Source organism: Cucurbita maxima, unplaced genomic scaffold (genome assembly GCF_002738345.1).
Source record: "Cucurbita maxima cultivar Rimu unplaced genomic scaffold, Cmax_1.0 Cma_Scf00010, whole genome shotgun sequence".
NCBI classification, from domain to species: domain Eukaryota; kingdom Viridiplantae; phylum Streptophyta; class Magnoliopsida; order Cucurbitales; family Cucurbitaceae; genus Cucurbita; species Cucurbita maxima.
The window spans coordinates 2,216,151-2,237,439 of NW_019272026.1; the positions used below are offsets into that span (position 1 = coordinate 2,216,151).

General features: G+C 36.2%; 2 protein-coding genes and 1 long non-coding RNA gene across 8 annotated transcripts; 2 read left to right on the forward strand and 1 right to left on the reverse strand.

The window, feature by feature from the left end:
- The first annotated feature begins 1,819 nt into the window (after positions 1-1,819).
- Positions 1,820-2,690, forward strand: LOC111485074. Its single transcript, XR_002718621.1, has 3 exons — positions 1,820-2,069; positions 2,187-2,262; positions 2,481-2,690. It is a non-coding gene; the product is annotated as an uncharacterized LOC111485074 (long non-coding RNA).
- Positions 2,691-4,457: 1,767 nt separating this feature from the next.
- On the reverse strand, positions 4,458-13,939 carry LOC111485070. 6 transcript variants are annotated; one of them, XR_002718620.1, is made up of 9 exons: positions 13,709-13,939; positions 12,972-13,009; positions 12,691-12,862; positions 10,263-10,342; positions 9,768-10,172; positions 7,826-8,359; positions 7,010-7,222; positions 5,744-6,208; positions 4,458-4,998 (listed from the first exon to the last, which is right to left on the reverse strand). XR_002718620.1 is itself a non-coding variant. In XM_023131765.1 (8 exons), exons 1-8 carry the CDS (start codon positions 13,746-13,748, stop codon positions 5,900-5,902), a joined length of 1,791 nt encoding a protein of 596 aa, XP_022987533.1. In that variant the 5' UTR covers positions 13,749-13,939; the 3' UTR covers positions 4,650-5,899. The 6 variants fall into 6 exon arrangements, 4 of the variants coding, with proteins under 4 accessions (XP_022987533.1, XP_022987534.1, XP_022987537.1 ...); XR_002718619.1 differs by having other exon boundaries at positions 4,650-4,815; positions 4,896-6,208; XM_023131765.1 differs by having other exon boundaries at positions 4,650-6,208.
- Positions 13,940-16,391: 2,452 nt separating this feature from the next.
- Positions 16,392-20,899, forward strand: LOC111485348 (glucan endo-1,3-beta-glucosidase 6-like). The gene is made up of 2 exons (XM_023132184.1): positions 16,392-17,181; positions 19,654-20,899. The coding sequence occupies exons 1-2, from the start codon at positions 16,829-16,831 to the stop codon at positions 20,774-20,776; spliced, it is 1,476 nt and encodes a 491-aa protein (XP_022987952.1). The 5' UTR covers positions 16,392-16,828; the 3' UTR covers positions 20,777-20,899.
- Positions 20,900-21,289: the final 390 nt, after the last annotated feature.

Below are 21,289 nucleotides of genomic sequence, written 5' to 3' on the forward strand. Positions count from 1 at the left end.
TGGTGGTTTGTTCTCCTCCCCAACTAATGTGGGACATCACAATTCACCCTCTTTCGGGGCTCATCGGTCTCGCTGGCACTCTTTCCTTCCTTCAATTGATGTGGGGTGGGACCGCCCCCAAATCTACCTCTCTTTGGGGCCTAGCATCCTTAATAGCACACCGCCTCGTGTCTACACCCTTTGGGGAATAACGAGAAGGCTAACACATCGTCCAATGTCTGGCTATGATACCATTTGTAATGGCCCAGATCCACCGCTGGCAGCTATTGTTCTCTTTGGGTGACCACTGCTAGCACATCGTCCAATATTTGCTAGCGGTGAATCTGGGTCGTTACAAGATTCATATGTATTTATGTCTTTGGAACAAGAAAATTATCAATGTAGACACCCGTTTGTCACATAAGAATTTGTGGAATGAACTAGATTATTCTTCGACTAGATTGTCTAGGCCTTTTTTATGTATTATTTTTATCTGTTTGTTATCGTTCAAGTCTTTCATGATAAACTAAAAATAAATTGTGTTTATCCGAGTAATTGAGTGGTATATGAATGAACTAAGACTACATTAGAATGAGAGGGATTTAGAGAATAGAATGACAAAGAAAAACTTAAAGGAAAGGTAAGATAATACCTATACCAACAAGGTGCACCTTCATTTTCAGTAGCTTAATCATAGGAGTTCCAGAGTTAAGTATGCTAAAGCGGAGACAAAGCATGCTAGAAGAACTCGTGTTCGTATGTGGGGATAGTCTTCTACAATGTTGAGGTCATAAGGTGCCTTCAATCTTAAGAAGCGAAAATCAAGTAACATGACTGTTATAGTAGGGGATGAAGGAGACAGGACTTAGATCATGTCTCCCGAGCAATCTCAAAATTATTTTTACTGAGAGGAAACTCGTGTTCGTATGTGGGGATAGTCTTCTACGATGTTGAGGCCATAAGGTGCCTCGTCGAGATTATGTACAGTGTTGAGGCCATAAGGTGTCTTCCGTCATGAATAGTGATTATTTCCGCATACTTAAACTAAAATCATACCTCAAACATACTTAAACTATATAAAACTCTCTCGTCTTCCCTATAAAGTTTATCTCTCCATACAAACTGAATTAAACATAGGAATCCGCATCTCAATCATGTAAAATTGATGTAATAAGAAAAGAGAATAAGGGAATATAGAGTTATCCCGGTTTGTTGCCGTTCGTCAATGGAAGTTTCTTTCTCTTGAGCTCTCTCGTTCACCTCTTTGCCCTAATCAATCCTTGTTGGTCTTCTTTTCTTTCTGTCGTCAACAACGGCTAGATTAGGGTTTTCTTCTTCCTCTCTGTTTTCACAGCGTTGCTGATGTGTAATTCGATTTTTCTCCCAAATTTTTTCATTTTATATTGAGCATGCGTTCCTCGTTAGGGTAAGTTGTCCACATAAGATGTTCTCATTAGTAGTTAATGACCCATTTGTACGGCTGGATTTAAAATTTCCATGTCGATCCCCCATTTATTTATGGATTTGATATTCCTCATGGTTTAGCATAAATGTCTGAAATTTTACAACATAATTCAATTAAATATATAATTAAGAATAAATTGGGTGCAAAAATGAGAAAATGGTGAAACAGTTAAATTAAGATCGATTGCACTGTAACAGTTCAAGCTCACTGCTAGCTGATATTGTCTAGTTTAGTCTGTTATGTATAGCTGTCATTCTCACGATTTTAAAACATGTCTAACCGACTAAATTGTCAATAATACCCTTCAACATTCATTTTTAAAAGCAAAGCTCTAATGTTTTAAAATTAGGATTGAACTGGAACAGAGGCCTCAAAACCCGCGGCTGAAAAATGGGGAAGAAATCTTGAGAGTGAAGAGTTCATGAGATGCGTGCGAAGCAAGGCGTTCACAATGATTCAACTTCCGTGGCAATGATTCGCTCCACCATCAGCTCATTTCAATAATCAACGATTCAACAATCATTTTCGCAGCTTTTTCTCTCGAATTCTTCCTTTATATTCAACGCAGAGGCTTCGTCGTCTCCTCCGATTCCACTGTTCATCGTCGAGTTCCATTTCCATGGAGGTCTGATCTGAAGAACACCTTACATTTCCTCCATTTTCTTCTCTGAAACTAATCGCTTATTCTCTTAATTACTCCGTCCATTAATTCCATCGTTTTGGTGTTGAATTGATCACACAGGTCGTTGATTTAAAGGTTTGTTTGCATTGCAAGTCCTGCGAAAATGCTGTTCGCAAAACGCTTTGCAAAATCAAAGGTACGGTTCTTTCGCCTTATTTTTCATTCGATTATAATTTATAATCAACAAAGAAAAAAAAGTTCATAACATTGTTTTGATTCATTTATAAAAGTTAAAAAATGGAGACAATTATTAGTTTGAATTTTTAATGGATCCAACTTTCAAAAGTTTAAAAGACTTTGTTAAAAGTTGTAATCATTAAAAGAGATTGATTTGATTATGAACATTACAAACAGGAGTGAAATGTGTGGAAACAAATATAGCTCTAAACAAGATCACCGTGTTGGGTTACATGGATCGTAAAATGGTCATCAAGGAGGTACGAAAAACAGGACGAAAGGCCGAGGTATTGCCATCTTCGTCCCTCCGCCCCTCGACTCCACGTCGGAGAAGTCGAAGAGCAACATCTGCATTCAAATGTATGTTGCCATCTTGTTTTCGCTAAAATTTACAAGCTCTAAATTGTTTTTGGTAAATAATATGAATGTCTTTAATGTTTGTCATTGTTTCAATTAAACTTTGCAATTTCTTTATGTGTGTTCATTTTTTCTAATTTTTTGATTCGAGGGAGTTTTGAAACTTCAACTTCTTGATCGATGATACATGTTTTCACTAGTTGAATTATATTCCTGATAGAATTTACCAACAAAAAAAAAAAAAAAACGTTACAATGCAGAAAGTGCCTAGGAGTTCTTATTTACTCGTAATTTTTTTCACCTAAAATTAGTTTAAGATAAAATTATAATATTGTATGAACTCTCTTCTTCATTTACTTCTCACTTGATAGGTTATCATGATACTTGTTATTTCTAGTTTTCAAAAAAATAATATACAAGAATAGTTTTCCAGTCAATTCGAGCATAGTTTAATGGATAAAGTACTTTTACAATCGTAAGGCTCGGAGATTCTATCTTTCCAATAATTGTTAAACTAAACGAAAAAGTATATATATATATATATATATATATATATATATATATATATATATATATATATATATATATATATATATATAGTTGCCACAATCGCGATTTTTAGGCATCAGATTTGGCAATTGTACAGCACCCACTCTCAACACTGAGTGGGTCAAGCCTACTTTAAGTTACATTGCCTGCGGTCAAGCAACGTGAATACAAACCTCGGGTCCCGATTTCAAGAGAAGATTTTAGAAAGCTAGAAGAGAGGTTTTAGAACAAAGACTCCGTTTTTTCCTCTTTTCGGATGGTAAATATTTTTCAGAATATGGAATGTGAATCAAACCCTTGTTTGAATTGAATTTGAGATACTGATGCAAGTTCTTCCCTCTGAATCAGATAGATTCATATCTATCTGAAAGAGGTTGACAATAAGTTCTTTCAAAATTGACTATTTGTCCCTCTATTAAAGGTGTTCCAGAAATGTCTGCGATCGAGTAAATAGCTCGACGAACGAATGGATCAGATCGAATTGGAAAATGGAAAGATTTGTACAAGTTATACATTTCGTCACCACTTTGTGGAAAATCGTTAGATATGAATATGTTAGATACCTTTGACTCAATTGGTGAAATAGTATCTCTCTCCAAAAAAGCATGTTTTTTTTAGAAGCAGATGTGAGGTGGCATATAAGCGAAAAGCAACGACAACTATTAGGTAGGGAGAAGTTAAGATTAGTGTTATATATATATATATATATTTCGAAGATTATATTTTATTTTTATCCACGTTTATTTTTAAACTTCAAAGATTATTTTATTTTGATTTCCAAGATAATCAAATAATGAATACATGCGTATACGTTGAAACCAGGCGATATAATGATTATTTATTAAAAATATTATAAACTAAAATAGACATTAAATTTTTTAAGAACCAAAATAAAATCCAAATTCAGAATTAAAAATGAAACAATTTACCTACTAAATTAATCAAACATATAAACTAATTACATTCTCAAAACACTTAATTGCCCCAAGCCACACAAAAAAATTATTTTCTCTAATTTATATATTATATTTTCACCTTAGCCAGATTATCCCTTTTTCTTTTTTTTTTTTTGCTTTCTAGTCTTTAAAAGCATGACTTGAATTTTAAAGTATACAAAACTAGCCTTAAAAAGCTTAATTTTCAAAATTTCAAAGCCTAAAAATAAATAATCAAATCAGCACATCGCTCGAATTTACCACAAAAATTTCATCCAGCTCCATCATAAAGGCTAATGAATCATCAAGTGTCTTCTAAATTGTGACCATCATAAAGGCTAATGAATCATCAAGTGTCTTCTAAATTGTGATGTTCTACATTGGTTGGAGAAGAAAACAAACTACCATTTATGAGGGTGTGGAAACCTTCCCCTATCAAACGCATTTTAAAGCTTTGAGGGAAAGCCCAAAAAGGACAATATCTGCTAGCGGTAGGTCTGAGGCGTTCAAAGTTCTAAGGAATCTCATCAAGTTCATCAAGAGCAATGAGAGAAACACAAGAGAAACAGAAGTGATAGTTGTACAACCATTCGAAAATACTTCAAAAGCAGACCTTTTAAACGTCATTTTCAAACGTCTGCACGATGACATATATATATGGGTAGAAAAACCTGAAAATTTCAAATGCAGTGTTCTAAGGCAAAAAGAAGAAAAGAAAAGCAGATCAACAATTAGTTACGATAGTGAAAACCTGGCCTGAAGGCTTCAGGGAGTGTTCCTGTAGATCAGACATCCCGTCTCGAAGCAACGACATGCTATGGTCTTGCTGGAGAATTCGACTCACTTCAAAGTATCTGTTCAAAAGCAGAATAATAGGAAGGTATGCACAAAGAAACCGACTTAAACAGCAAAATATAATTTCAGAGTCATCTCATCAAATCTATCTCCTCAAGCTCCTTCAGAAGTTCCTTGTGGTCTAGACATTAGAGACATATAGAATAGTATAGCAGACATTCAAAGGCGAAAAAAACAGAAGGATAAGAACATGAAGTAGCCCCCGCCCTCACGCTAAATAATCCTGTCGATCTGTCGTAAAATTCACAGCAGTTGCCCTAGGATAGCACCCCCATAAGAAAATATCAAATAAAACAAGTCAACTCCCTAAAACAAAGAAATTTATAAAACTCCTTTATTAACCTGCTTCACCAAATGGCTAACTCTATAGATACCCAGCACTTGGACTATCGATGAGAAATGCAAACATAATCTATATTGCACACTTGCAACGTAAAATACCACCAAACTAACCCACCCCCATCAGCAAAATCCTCCCATTCGAGAAATGCCATCAAAACCCTCCAAGGGAAAGGGAAAGGGAAAATTCAGTGCAAATTAAGCAATATTTAATCAGGAAAGCTTCTTGCCAAGCGCAACAATTTTCCTCCAGCAGCTTTGTGGGCAATTGAACATGAAAAAAATGGTAAAAAAGCGTCAGATATCATCTTCACTGCTATATATTTCCAAAATACTGCCTCAGATGTTATCAGCTATTGGAGAACAGAAAATCAGTCGCAAAGGGTGTCTCAAGATGCCAAATACCTATCAAACTCGTTCATCTAAGGCTCAAGGAATCAAAGGAGTCCAATCATACGGAAAAATACTCAATTCTGCTAGCCGTATCCACCTTCAAATGCTTGGACTCCCTTAATACTTAGTCTGTCTCTCAGCTGCATGACTGAAATAAGTCTCAGAACTTTATTTTACCGCATCATCAAGCGAAACTGAGGCATCTGTTCTAGATGTTGCACCCTTTTCCATTTCTGGTTTTTCTTTCTTATTATCATCGAGTCGTAAGGCTTGAGCAAACTGATCAGAAATTGGGTTAATGGAACTATCACCAAGTGGATTTAGAGAATTTGCAGTTGCAAATAGCTGTTGTCTTGTTTTCCTTTCTTTCAAAATCCTCTCCCGCTCATCATAGAAGTCAAAATCATCTATAATAGATGTTCGAGGATCATGGTCCTTGAAAATTTTCAACATCTCAATACCTTGTTTCAGTGGCACCTGTCAATGTATGGCATAAATAAATATAACATCAGGAAGCATGATGGGAAGGACTAACAAAATTTACTTGTACATATACGATAATGTAAAGCGCTCATCGACTAAGTACCCCAAGCGCAAGTACAAATAGAGGGTAAAAGGTAACATAAATAAAGCTCTTCAGAAGTTCACGTATCACAGTTAGATAGCAGGTCAATAACTTTTTTTTCTATGGACAAAATGGTCCCGATAATTTTAGTTTCTATTCTATCTCTATAGTTTCAAAACTAACTCCTTAGTCATTCAATCTCAATAGTTTGAAGAACACTCATTTTATTATTTATTTTTTTTATTGAAATGTCATACCTTCAATGAGAAAAAATAGAAAACGAGACTCTAACCAAGAAGAATAAGACCTGTCCAATAATAACAGAAACACTTCGCCACCTATACCCAAAAAGAAGCATAAAACCTAATGAGACCAAACGACACTAGGACCTCTCTCACATTTAATCTCTTTTTGACAAGGGTACACGTAGGGTAAGGAATTTGAGTGGGTAGGTCAATGAAAATATAAATATTATACCAAACCTAAGAACAACTTGATTTGCAGGACAAAGATTAAATTAAAAAAGAAAAGAACATGAGCCTCCGTGACATGAGTTTTTGAAGCTTCTTGCCCAATATTACTCGGTTATAATCTAAACATGGTAATAGCCTAGTAGTACAGGCTCTACCTAACAACAAATACCTGTATACATTTTGCCTTCATCCACATAGATGAGGATGCAGTTATTAAAGAATATTGATATGAAATGATACCTCCTGAGAATCCCTGCTGTGTGTAACAGGTTTGTTGTCATTATTTTCAAGTAAAACGTGCCGAAATCTAATATTAGGAACATCTTTGATGATATGCCACTTAACAGGAAATTGTCCACTCCACCTATCTTGCTGCCAGTAATCTACATTTTCCTCAAAGTCAACAGGTCCAACCATTTCAGCTACACCACAAAATTGACCACTGGCATTAACCTGCAAGAAAACACGACAAAATTGCTCATACAATATCATCCACTAAGAACTGTGGTCGATAAAAATAACGAACGATTGAAAGTATGCAACAAGATGCAAGATGATATAACCCACAAATACAAGGACGGAGAATCAATTCCACTAATTCGAAAACAGTTAATGTTAAAGAAGCTATCTAATGTGGCCACAAAATTTTAATAAATGCCATAACTTGAATATTATAAATAATTTCATTTTCCACTCTGACCCAAAAACTAAAGTCCTGCCCTTGATGGTGCATATTACATACACAATGTGCAAAATTCTCGAAAACTTTAAGAAGAAGCATTTAGTTCTTTTTTGTTTAACAATTTTCATCAAAACTATTCCAGGAAAAGATAAGTTGGTTTTAGTGGCCACATAAATTGACACTTCCCCAAAGGAGAATATGCAACGCCAAAAGGCACATCTATGGTTTCTTATTTTCCTCCTGCAAGCTCCTTGGCTACCTCTCAATACATATAACTAAGGCAGGAATGAGCTCTCCCCAAACCCCAAAGAAGGAACAAGATTTCCGTTGGGCAAAGAAGGAAGTTTTTAATGAGATAAGTCTCCAGAACTTACAGAGAAAAAGAGAAAAACTGGACAATTTCCTTGCATCTCTTTTGCCTCACGGTAAGCAGCATCCAATTTCTTGTTACCATGTGGAGTACTAGCCCAAACTTTGTACTTGATACTTCTGTGAACATTATCTTCACTAAATGACTTAATAACGAAAAACTTGGCAGTCTCATAATCTGTAGCAAAATTTGGCCGATTGTAGGAATCAGGACTAATTAATGAAGTTGATAAATCGTTTTTGCTTGCACCAGATGCAGCACTTAGTTCCCCTTTTCCCTTGACCTTCAAAGCTCTTGGCCCCCGATTACAGTCACTAAAGATACCATACGGATTATTAAAAACTGAAATTGAGTCCCGGTCCCTGTCTCTTCCTCTGTCCTTTCCAAGGACAAGTCGGCTTCGGTCACTTACAACTGGATAAGAAATTGATGCACCGCCAAAGTTAGAACCCTGATAAGAATTGCTTAATGGATACCGAGCATCAAAGGCACTTGAAACCAATCCAAATCCATGCATATGTCTCTGTTGTAAGGAAACCTAAAATGAAAACAAGTTAATGACGAGATAAAAGTATAAAAATCTATAATTAGAACCAAAATAATAGTCTTACCAAAAGGACAAGAATGTACAAGTATAACATAAATAAAGGTTTTGACAGTAGACACAACACCATAGTTTCAGTCAATTACATGATAATGTGATGGATGGCCATGGAAATAAAGCAAAAAAAGAACGCCAACTAGTTAGCTCAAGCTCATTAACAATAAATCTTCTCTCGACCTAACTAAAACAGAAACTAGGTAACTAATGCCAATGTTTTAAAAGGTGTTCAAGTCTCATGCCCTCATGCTAGCTCCAAGCTTTAACCTCAAAACTACGACACATATCTGCATGAAAGTATAATGATTTTTCAGAAACAAGATAATCAATAGATCCCTAGCTTATCGACCTATGTAAAACTCACACTAAAAGAAAGCAATCAAAACAAACTTACTTATATAGGATTTGTTCTATAGGTCATAGAACTGTCCTTGAATTCTAAGAAATTAATCCAAAAATTATCACAAGTATCCTCCCAAAATGAGGATAAATTAGCCCTTGATAGTCACCCATGATAACAGGGAATCAAATATGAAATACCACCTTACATTTCAAACTCTTACAAATTGGCCCCAATTTATTTACTTGTCCTTGCAACATTTGAAGTCGATATATCAGTAAAATACCTGCTTCTTAACCAAACGCCATCGAAAACTTGAATTTATAAAATCAAATGTATTTATACAACTTTCCCTCTTGCTTACACAAACCTTGAGTATTTGATGTCAAGAAACTAGTTCGACTGACATGGATTCATCCCTAGTTTCTACCTGATTTCTTCTCTCTTGAATGGATTGAGTACTTTCAGTAAGCAAGCTCAAGCACATAAGATAAAGTTAAACGCATTTGATATCGTTAATAGGTCTCTTCATCAATTTGACTTCTTAAATAATTTTAGAGAGTAAAGAAAATTATTTGGTCTTTTATACTAAGGAATTCTGTATTTGAAGTTTCATCAAGACGTAGCCGCATGATTTACATTTTACATTACAAAAGCAAAAGCAGAACAAGAACGAAGAGAACATGAAAACCAACATTGTTCTCTGGGTAATACGAGTATTACTAAGTAACAACATATTCTATTATCAAGGATAATATTTAGATTGACATTTAATTTATCGTTCGTTATTAATATAATATTTCTTCCTTATCTAATTTCTTTTAAGGACATAATACTATATTTCTTATCAGTAAATATTAAGATGACAACAAGATATTCTGGGGATAAAATGTGATACAAAACAGCTCAATGTAGGTCAATACAAGCAATACCAAACAGCGATTTTAGGTTGTAGAAGCATCTTTCCTAACTATCACTATATTGTGATTAAGTAAACAAACAAACCTGCCCGACATTCTGATCATTTGAGCCAAGCATTCCCATTGGTTGTGGATAAGCTGCCGGAGATGATAAAGAACCTGAACCCAGATTTCCACCACCAAAGGACCCAAAATTTAGCAAAAAACCTGTTCCTGGCCCATAAAGCATGTTGTCAAATGTACTACTCTCAGGTGATATCATCTCTGTTGGTGAAACGGGAACTGCAGAAGATCCATGAGGTAAACATGGTGTAGCTTGTTGTGTGTAGTATGATGGGGAGAATGGGACTTGTTGAGGAGGATATCCTTGTCCATCTAACATAACAGAAGGCATAGGGGTAGCAACCGGTGAATATTGTCCATATGCCATATCTGGATTAAAGCCATAACCAGAATGGAAGACTATAGATGGATTGTCATTGTACATAACCTGATACATGTACAAATCAAAGAGTGAATTAGGCATATATAATCTATTTTTAAATGGATATAAGATCATGTTTTCAAAAGTAAAACTCACTGGTGATACAACAGGAAAACTGTCAGCATTTACATATTGTGAATAAGCATCCCAAGAACCAGCACTGCTTCCACCATACCCTGAAGTCAACACAAAGACACGACATGTTGGAAGATAATTTGTCGGACATAGGAGTGAAAAAATTTGTAACAATCTGTGAAAACTAATATATAACATATCAGTAACCAGAATTCTTATCAAAAGGTGTCAAAAGCACACGAGAAGAACAAGATTTCTTGTCCCCTATAAGTCAGTTAGAGCTGTGTTCAACTCAGTCGGGAATTCCCAATGATGCACAAAAGCAACCTACTAAAAGCCAGGATCCTGTAAAGACTGATATATGAACAAACAGTATTACAAAAGGAGTTCAGAAGCAACCCAAATGAGAAGCTAGACTTCTTGTCCCATATATACAAGCGGTGTTCTCAACTGATGGGACAATACTCAGCGATTTTACCATGTGATTTGGAATCAACGCTATTCCAAGAAACTCAAGCTTTTGTGTCCGAGCTTGGTATCTTATGTTTTGTTTAAAAATGGTGAAATTTGTTGTGGCGCTCCTCTTCTCCTGGTTTTGAGCAAAAAGTTTAGAGGGATTAGTTTGACTTTTATGGCTCCAGGGAGAGTTTATAAATTTTTTTTTGTAAGTCTTCATGCAGGCACCCCTTCAAAAAGAAAGCAAATGTATTGTGGCTCAATTTAATTCTTTTAGAGTTTTCTATTGGATAACTTAACAAGAAATGAATGACAATCTTCCAATGGCTGAGAGATCTTTAATTGAGATAGGAAAAATTGTGTTTTCTTTGAACAATTTCTTTTAACAAAATATTGTTGCGTTTGTTTAATCCTCTTGGAGTGGAACTTATTGCATTATTTCCTTAAAGTGTTCTCTTTCAGTGATTTATGCCAATTGGAAAATTCTCAGCAACACCTTTGGCTTATAAGGGTTATCCCCCTGCGTGTATTCCATCTATTGAATGAACTACTTGTGTTTCTCATAAAAATAAGTGAATGAACATCTTACTTATTTCACAATTCTTAAAATCGTGGAGGTACAAGAAACAGCCAACTTAAAATCGTCAGAAATGCAGTAAAAAGATGTAGTAGCATTTCAAATCAGGAGTAAAAGATGACAATGGTCCTCTCTCTCTCACTCGATCTTTAATTGACTATGATCCTATCATAAAACATAAACACACAAATGGCATTATCACTCTAAAGGTCCAAGGAAAGAAGCTCTCTTTATTTTCTTTTTTCCTTTTTTTTTTCTCTTCAGTAGCCTATTATTTCAGAAGATCACTAGAGATGGTATGATATGAATTTCAAGGAAGATAAATTCATTTATTCTCATATGGTTACAAATTTTGGGTGGATGACAATTTAGAGTTATGTATTTCATTAATATATTTTAAGACTTTATTTACTTTAAGGTTACATTTACATAGTGGCTAATAGTGGCTAATAGTGGCTAATTATGGTCATAAAGCATACAAAGTGACTAATAAAGTATACAAAGTGGCTAATTATGATCATAAAATATGAAAGTTACTCTTGGAATTTAAGAGTTCTCATTTTGAGGTTGTATAAAGTCATGTATGTTGTCTTTGTAAAGGGGAGACTTGGAAAAATGTAGTAAAAAGAGCATTTGTGCTTTCTTTTAACCAATGGCTAAATTTCTTTGTAATTCTATATAGTTTAGATGGCATGTTTATAATCATTCAAGCTTGACATGATCAATCTTGCTTGTGAAGTGAGTAAAATCTCAAACAAATGTTTTTACCTTGAAATATTTGATCAACAAGGTAACCCGAATCTTACTTGGGGTGATTTCTTATTATGGTATTTCTACATAATTATCTCCAACTATAAGCTGAAAATATCCTTTTCTCATCCTATAATTTGTTTAAGATTTCCTATCAAAAAAATAATTTGTTTAAGATGAGAAAATATTTGAAGGGACTTTCTTTGAAGAGGCTGGCTTTAGGCTTGAAAGTGATGTCAACATTCTTGGTTATGGATATATATTGGGCCAGGGAAAATGTCAATAGGTAGCTGTCAGATACCATTATAGCATCAATGAACCACCCCTTTCTAATATTGGTCTCCCTCTTAGAGGAAACTGGACGTCTGAGGAGGGGTTTTAGCACCTGAGCTTTAAAAGTTTTGTGTGCAAGCTGAAAACACTAAAATAGTCTAATAGTGCTATGGATAGAACGCTTGCTACAGTAATGATCTTTTCCGGCTTCCTTTCCAAGGATATCAAAGAAAGATCACAGGTCCACGAGAGGTGGTGTAGAGGGCTTAGGATGTTCTGAGATTCTCTCCAAAATCTCAGCTTCAAGCCTCTTGATACTTATCCTTACGAAAAGAAGAATACAAGATGTCCCAATCCTAAATGGATACCAGAAGTGAGGGTTGAAGAACTAACCACCATATTGTACATTTGGTTCATGTGAAGCATATACGTTCAACGGGTGAACACTGCTAATACTTGTTCCTGCATCCATAGTCTTTTCTATGGCATCCCTTGAAGGTCCAATAATTACTGCATTTGGAGAAGGATTTGTTGAAGCAATTCTTCCACCTTTAGGTGAGAGTTGCTGGCAATGAACCGGGAAAAATACCAGAAGTAAACATCAGTTGTCAAAACTTATAAACATGCAAAGCAAATACAAGGGAAAACATTCTAAAGGAATTCAGCAGCCTTACCGGCTCTTTCAGGTTATCTTGCCTAAGAGATCTTTCTCCTGCATAAATAATCGATTGTTCAGTGCCCCTATAGAGGATAAAAGTACTTAGAAAATACCCATTTGTAGAATTAATTTTTCCTCGTTAAGATCCCAGTAACTCCATACACACACTCGGCTTATATTTCTGCACCCTAGAAGATGGTCACATAACCGGAAATATCTTCCCCTTCAACAAATTAAGACCAAGAATAAGAAAGTGGATTACTGAATACTTTGACCTGTTAAACCTTATTGGAGTAATAATCAAGGTACTTTCTCAGTCTATGAAGATCTTAGACAGATCAATGATGATTGACAATCAACCCACCGAAAAAGGCATCCGATTACATGGTCAGCTGGTCCGTATCAACTCAAAGACCGGAAGAAAAAAGAGTAGAAAAAACAAAAACTACAATGATTTAGCTCTCTGTCGGTGCTTTTTTTTTATTATTTTTTCTTTGGCAGAGCAGCATATAAACGGGTAAATCAAAATGTTCTTCAGCAAATTCCCAATTCACAGACCCAATAATCCAAAACCAATCGCTCTCGTAAACACTCATGTTCAATTTCGCAAATCAAAAACAGACAAAATCTCATCATACAGAAGTTAACATAGCACAATTCCGCAAAAGAACTGGCAATTTGACAAGGAACACAATTCAAAACCAGAAAGAAGACGGAATTAATCAGTAGTCAAACAAGATGCAGATAACATACCAATAGGAGCGATTCGATGCTCCTCGTCGGAACGTTCCATAAAAACAGAGATCCAGGAACAGAAGTGAGCTAGAAAAACTCAAACGCAGGCAGATTGGGAAGGAAAATTGAGGTGGGAGAAAATCAAACGGGAAATTTAAGAGGGATTTTGGGATTTGAATGTATGAGAATAAAAAGGGTTTTAGGTTTTAGGAGCCAATATTTTTACCAAAATAAAAAATAAATTAAACAATTTAATTGAATTCAATCGGAATTTGCTGGCAAAGACCTTAAAGTAAACATTTAATTTTTAAAATTTTTAAAATAAAAAAATAAAAAATAAAATAAAAGATATTCATAGAATAAAAATTTAAGAAAGAAAAGAATAATTTTTCATTCCATTTTTATTAGGTTTATTTTAGGCCAATCAATAGTTAGGTCTTGTGATCCTTCGCCTTTCTGAATATTTATGGTAGTCTTAATACGTCATACTCGTAGATCCAAGCTTTAACAAATACAGTTAGGGGAATACCCATCGTGGGTTTCAACTTCTATTCTCTCAAACGGTGCTGGCGTATAACATCGACGGGTACTTGAATTCCATCTGCTCGGTTTTATTTGAGAGTTTTCAAATGATCGATGGATCAGTCTCCATCCATAGTGGATATGTTCCAGCTTCATCCTTAGAGGGAATGTCGTCATGGAGTGTTATCTACATAATACACGAAGGTTGAACTCTATAGGCATGTTGATAGAAAGGGCATACTCGGTTTTTCACAAGTGTTATGATAGGTTAGATTATCGTGGGTGGTTTGTTTCAAAACATGTTTGTCGAACGAAATTCACTGTTCGATGTCTGATAGATTTTTATATTTAGTTGAATGCTTTTTTTTTTATTTAATCATATAAATACTACAAATAATTATAGTTTGTTATATAATTTTTAATTATATTTTATGTCCAGCTCATTAACTATTAAAACAGACAAAATTAAATCACGTGATTTAGATATAATTTCACATAAAACTATAAAACCATGCACGGGCCACGTCAGCGCTACTGGAAAAGCTAAAATATTATATGAAATTAAAAGGCTTAGAAATTATAAAAAAAAAATAAATTATTTCAATTTACGAAATTGCCCTTTTCGTTTCCGAACTTAAAAAAGAGAGAGAGAGCTGAATAGTTGTCTCGTGAAATTAGTTGAGACGTTTTAATATAAAAACGGTAACCAATTGGATCTAAGATGCAGCTAAAAATCTCTAATCGAGATAAAATCATCTTTAATATTGTGAAACTCCCGAAAATTTGATATAACAGTAGAATTAAACCCTTTAATCTAAAACATTTGACAAAATTAGAATATGGATGAAACAATTCATCTATGACTTAGAATCAGATAGTTGTCGGGTGAGATCGGAATAAAAGCTTAAAATTATTATTTAAAATTTTAATTAAAAATGTTTATAATAAAACACATTTAACATTTATTATTGTTTATTGAATGCTTAATAAAACAAAATAATAAAGTGCAATAATTACTTGATTTAATAAAACATACTTTAATTATGAGGGCCACTATATTGTAATAAATTAGTCATCCCCATTTATTAAAATCTAATATGCTATTTATTAATTTAAAAAATTAAAAAATTAATAGAAAAATATAGACGTTAAAACTAAATTAATAAATATATTCTTCAACTTTATATTTTATATTAAATTTAAACTTTTTTAACATGGTAATATTATTATTTATTATTTATAGAAAATATCTTTAAACTTTTTTAATATTATTTATTGAAACATGGTAATAACATTAAAGATATTTAAAATTTTTTAAAATAGTTTAGAGATGGTTTTTAAAATTTAAAATATTAATGAAATTTTTCAATAACCATTTTGTTAGTTTATTAATATTGTCTTGTAAATGTTGATTTGGAGGTTAGAAGGTTGAGTTAGTGATAATCAATCAGCTCTGCCTACGACAGTCATGACAATTGCCCCAGCAACATTAAAGGCAACCGTGGCGGTGAAGAAGAAATGAGTAGAGGATTCATAACCATTGAAAATAAAGAACTGAGATTGCTAAATTGAGAGGGCTTTAATACCACGAGAGTATTTGTTAAAACCACTAAAATAGTTTGAAAATTAAGGATATGAAAATTCAGTAATATATAGATATAAGATATTCACCTATAATAAAAACACAAATGTGATGGCAACTGCCCCTGCGACGTTAAAGCTGACAGTGGTGGGGAAGAAGATGAGTAGAGATTCATAACCATTGAAAATAAAGAATTGAGATTGCTAACCGAAAGGATTCTAATATCATTAGAGTATTTGCTAAAACAACTAAATAATGTGAAAATCAAGGATGTGAACAGAGTAATAGATGAATTTATATTGGTTAGAGTAAACGGACAAACATAATATCTACTTAAGAAAGACAAATATTTCGGTTCGATCTAACCGAAGAACTAGAGTCATAGCCCGAAACTTTATATCTAGAAACTGGAAAATCTCTGAAACAAGACAAGCTTGAAACTTTTTAGGATTATACAAATGAAAAGCAAATGAAGCTGATACGATGTTGATAAACTTCGGATGGCTCAAATGGTTCTTTGAAAAAAGCAGCTGCCACTGCCACTAATGCAATGCCAGCGATGGCTGACCCATCAAAGATGCTGCACTGTCCGACATCCCCAGTTTATTATTAATAATTGTCACTTCATCAATTTCTATGCTTTTCCCAAATTCTCCCTCGTTTTGTTTTTAACTTTTCCCTCTCTTTTACCCTCCCAAAATCATTCCTCAAACCCCCAAATATTCTCCACTTCGGGCTCGCTTCTTATCCGGATCGACCCGTGTTCGATTTCGGGTCTAAACTCGGCATTTTGAAGCTAATCTTGCCTCTACTTCACTTTTTTGAGGTGGGTTTTCTCTTTTCTCATCTGGGGTTTTCTTATTTTGGCAAGTTTTTGAGCTTTCTTGCCTCTTTAATGGCGGATTCTTCCGGATCTTATTGCTGAGATTACTGTGTAATGTTGTTACTGATGAGCTGAAAAGGGTGTTTAACCATTTCCCTTTCTGTTTCGAAGGTTCTTTTTCTTGTTCTTTTCTTGTTTGGGTCATTTGAAGATGTTGAACAGCAAAATGGGTTGCTGTTTGTTGTCAGGCTCCGTTGGTTTGGTGTCGTTGTTATCAGTGATTTGTTCTGTGGCGGCCATAGGCGTTAACTGGGGTACTCAGTCGACTCATCCGCTGCCGCCGGAGACCATTGTTAGGATGCTGAGGGACAATCAGATTCAGAAAGTGAAGCTATTCGATGCTGATTATGGAACTCTTAGAGCTCTGGGGAAGACTGGGATTGAAGTCATGGTTGGGATCCCTAATGATATGCTCTACACTTTTGCTAACAGTGAGAAAGCAGCTGAGAAATGGGTTTCAAAGAATGTCTCTGTTCATATCAATGAACACCATGTTAACATTAGGTGAGTTTTTTCTTTTGTTCTTATTGTTTTGTGTTGTTTTGGGCCACTTTTTTAGTTATGTTGCTTTCTTGTGAGTTCATTATGGTGTCTTAATCAGCTATGTATCTATGAACTTAACGTTTTGATTCTTTTCTCTTGTTAGTTAATTCTAGTAAGGTTAGATGTGATATCTGAATGATTGAGATGAATTTTATGGGTAGAGAAGTGGGAGAGCTCCTACATGGGGGAGGAAAGCAAAGCATTCTATATAAGCATGTGAAAATATCTCCCATGCATTCTAAAACCTTGAAGGGAAGATCGAAAGGGAAAGCCCAAAGAAGACAATATCTGCTAGCAGTTGACTAGAGTCGTTACAGTTGGTATCAGAGCCAAACACTGGGCGATGTGTTAGTGAGGAGACTGAGTCTCGAAGGGGGTGGACACGAGGCGATGGGCCAGTAAGGATGCTGAGCCCGAAAGGGGATGGGAACGAGTGTCAGCGAGGATGTTGGGTCGCGAAAGGGGTGAATTGTAAGATCCCACATCAGTTGGCAAGGAGAACAAAGCATTCTTTATAAGGATGTGGAAACTTCTCCCTAGGAGACGTGTTTTAAAACCTCGAGGGGAAGCCCAAAAGGGAAAGTCTTAAAAAGACAATATTTGTTAGCGGTGTGCTAGAGTCGTTAAAGTTGGTATCAGAGCTGGACACTGGGCGATGTGTCAACAAGGAGGTTGAGCTCTGAAGGGGGTGGACACTAGATGGTGTGCCAGTAAGGACGCTGGGCTCTGAAGGGGAGTGGATTGGGGAGTCCCACATCTATTGGAGAAGGGAACAAGGGTCAACGAGGACGCTGAGTCCCGAAGGGGGTGGATTATGAGATCCCACATCGGTTGGGGAGGTGAACGAAACATTCTTTATAAGGGTGTGGAAACCTTTCCCTAGTTGACACGTTTTAAAACTTTGAGGTGAAGCTTGAAAGGAAAAGCCTAAAAAGGACAATATTTGCTAGCGGTGGGCTATGGTCGTTAAAGTTGGTATTAGAGCCGGACACTAGGTGATGTGTTAGTACGAAGGCTGAGCCCCGAAGAGGGGTGGACACGAGGTGGTGTGCCAGTAAGGACGTTGAGCCCTGAAGAGTATGGATTGAGGGGTCACACATCGATTGGAGAAGGGAACGAGTGCGAGCGAGGACACTGGGCCCTAAAGGACGGTAGATTGCGAGATCCCACATCGGTTGGGGAGAACAGAACATTCTTTATAAAGGTGTGGAAACCTCTCTCTAGCAGACTTCAGGGCATCTATCCCACATCGGTTGGGAAGAATGAAACATTCTTTACTCCCTAATTTTATGCCATCTATCCTCTCTAAAGCCACTTGAGGGCAAGTAGAGAATAACAATTCTGAGCTACCCTTTTCACTAGAGTTGGAGGGACCTGGTTTTCGGTCATAGTCATGGCTTGAAACAATTGTCACGGTAAGTCTGAAAGATCCTAAAAGACTCAAGAAAATGGAGTTTGGACTAAATTCTTGCGGTTGGACACGGTTGAGGTAAAATGACGGCACGACACGACACGACATGACATGACACGACTTAAGATGGTAGAACTCTTGCTTTTCACACACGAACCATTAAACTTATAGCTCCCTCGTTTTAAAACTTTTAATCCAAGTAACCCCGCCATCCTAGTCCTTAAAGGTTGCCCCGTTGGCTAAAGCTTACAGTCTTTTAGTAACGCCTACTTAGAGGTTACATGTTCAAATGTTCGAATCTTCACGTGAGCTTAATAAGGATAATCCTTGTTATCTCCAAAGTTTACACCTTGGGGTAGGCACGAGCTTAGAAGAAGAATATGGCCCTTTTGGTCCCTTTATTTTGAGTTTAGTTTCCATTCGGTCCCAGAGTCCGGTTTCCATTTGGTCCCAAGGTTTCAAAATATTACACTTTTATCCTTGAGTTTCGAGATTTGTTTCCATTTGGTCCCGAGGTTCAAAATTCACAGTTTACCCTTGAATTTCACTAAATATTCACACTTTACCCTTAATTTCCATATTAACCACACGGAAATTAAACTCACGATAAAAGTGTAAATTTTGAAACCTCGTCATTCCGTCTGTATGCAAAAGCCTTTCTTTATTCGATCCATTCGAATATAAAAGAAGGAAGCTATTTTCATCTTATCACATATGAATATGCAAGGCCGAACACGTCACCGACCTGCTTTGGCAGCTGTGCGAGTTCGACGCTGCTTGTTCGTATGTGATTTTCGTGTATTGTCCTGTACTTTTATTAAGCTGACATGCTTTCATCTTATCACGTATGAATATGTAAGGCCGAACACATTACCGACCTGCTTTAGCAGCTGTCCGTGTTCGACGCTGCATGTTCGTGTGATTTTCGTGTATTGTCCTACACTTTTATTAAGCTGACAACGCGGGAAAATACCCGTTCAGATTGTCGTGCATCGGTTGATCGGTTAATTATGCGTTTTCAGATATGTTGCTGTAGGGAATGAGCCTTTCTTGGCAACTTACAATGGAAGCTTTCTCAGCACAACCTATCCAGCTCTGCGGCATGTTCAGAATGCTCTAATAAGGGCTAATCTAGGCAACCAAGTAAAGGTAACGGTCCCACTGAATGCTGATGTCTATGCATCGTCAACCGACTATCCATCGGGTGGCGACTTCCGAACTGATATACATGATTACATGCTTGATATCGTCAAGTTCTTGAGCGATTCCGGTTCTCCGTTCACCGTCAACATTTACCCCTTCATCAGTCTCTATAGCAACCCGAACTTCCCCGTCGAATATGCTTTCTTTGATGGCAATGCAACGCCCCTAGTCGATGGCGGGACAACATATTTCAACATGTTTGATGCAAATTACGATACTCTTGTGTGGGCGCTTCAGAAGAATGGCTATGGAAACTTACCAATCATAGTCGGGGAGATCGGTTGGCCAACAGACGGGGATCGTAACGCCAATCCCATCTATGCTCAACGCTTCAATCAAGGCTATATGATGTCACACATATTAGGCGGGAAAGGAACACCAATGAGACCAGGTCCAATCGACACGTACTTATTTAGTCTAATCGACGAAGACTCAAAGAGCATTGATCCAGGGAACTTCGAACGCCATTGGGGCATATTCTACTACGATGGCCGACCGAAGTACCAACTCAGCCTCGGAAATTCAAACAACGGGTCCTTAGTCGGAGCCAAAAATGTGCGTTATTTGGAACGAAAATGGTGCGTGATGAAACCATCTGCTCACCTCGAAGACTCACAGGTTGCACCGAGTGTCAGCTATGCATGTTACCATGCTGATTGCACCAGCCTCGGGTACGGGACGTCTTGTTCGGGGCTAGATGCGAGGTCTAACATTTCTTATGCATTTAACAGTTACTATCAGATAAGCAATCAAGCAGAGGATGCGTGCAAGTTTTCAGGGCTATCAACAGTGACCAATAGTGATCCAAGCTTTGGGAATTGCAGGTTTGGTATAACGATTGAGCCAGATTATGGAGGCTCAGAAGGAAGAACAGGGCGTTGTTTCAGAAGGCTTTTGGTGTTGCTTTCTGGGCTTGTTCTTATTTTATTGACAATTCTATGAATGCTCAAGGATTTATGGCTTCTAATTTATGTCTTTAAGGGAATGTTTACCCAATGAAAGGAATGGAATGAAAATGTAAAAATTGGGGAATTCTTCATAAAAGCTCTTTTGTTTGTCTTTATTATCTTACTCGGGGCGGTTCGTGATGTTTCTATTTCTTCGGATCGTTGACCACTTTCTTTGTACTCTCGGATGTTGACTAGGTTGACTGTTCTTATAGTAGACGGTCTACTTCTGCATATTTCTTGAAAAAAAATCTATTGATTAGGATTTTCAAAAAGCAATCGACTCTTCCTATATCTAGTGTCGGAATAGAGTACTGAGTACAGAACAAGACAACTAATTCTAAAATGTATCGAATGTATTAGAAACATATATGTTTTTTTTAACCTAAAATGGGGTCGAGAATTCGAGTTAATGGGAGAATAATAGGGATCACAGTCTTGTATCGTACATTATATATCGTACATTATATATGTAATATTTAAGTTAGAATTTAAAAAAAAAAATTAA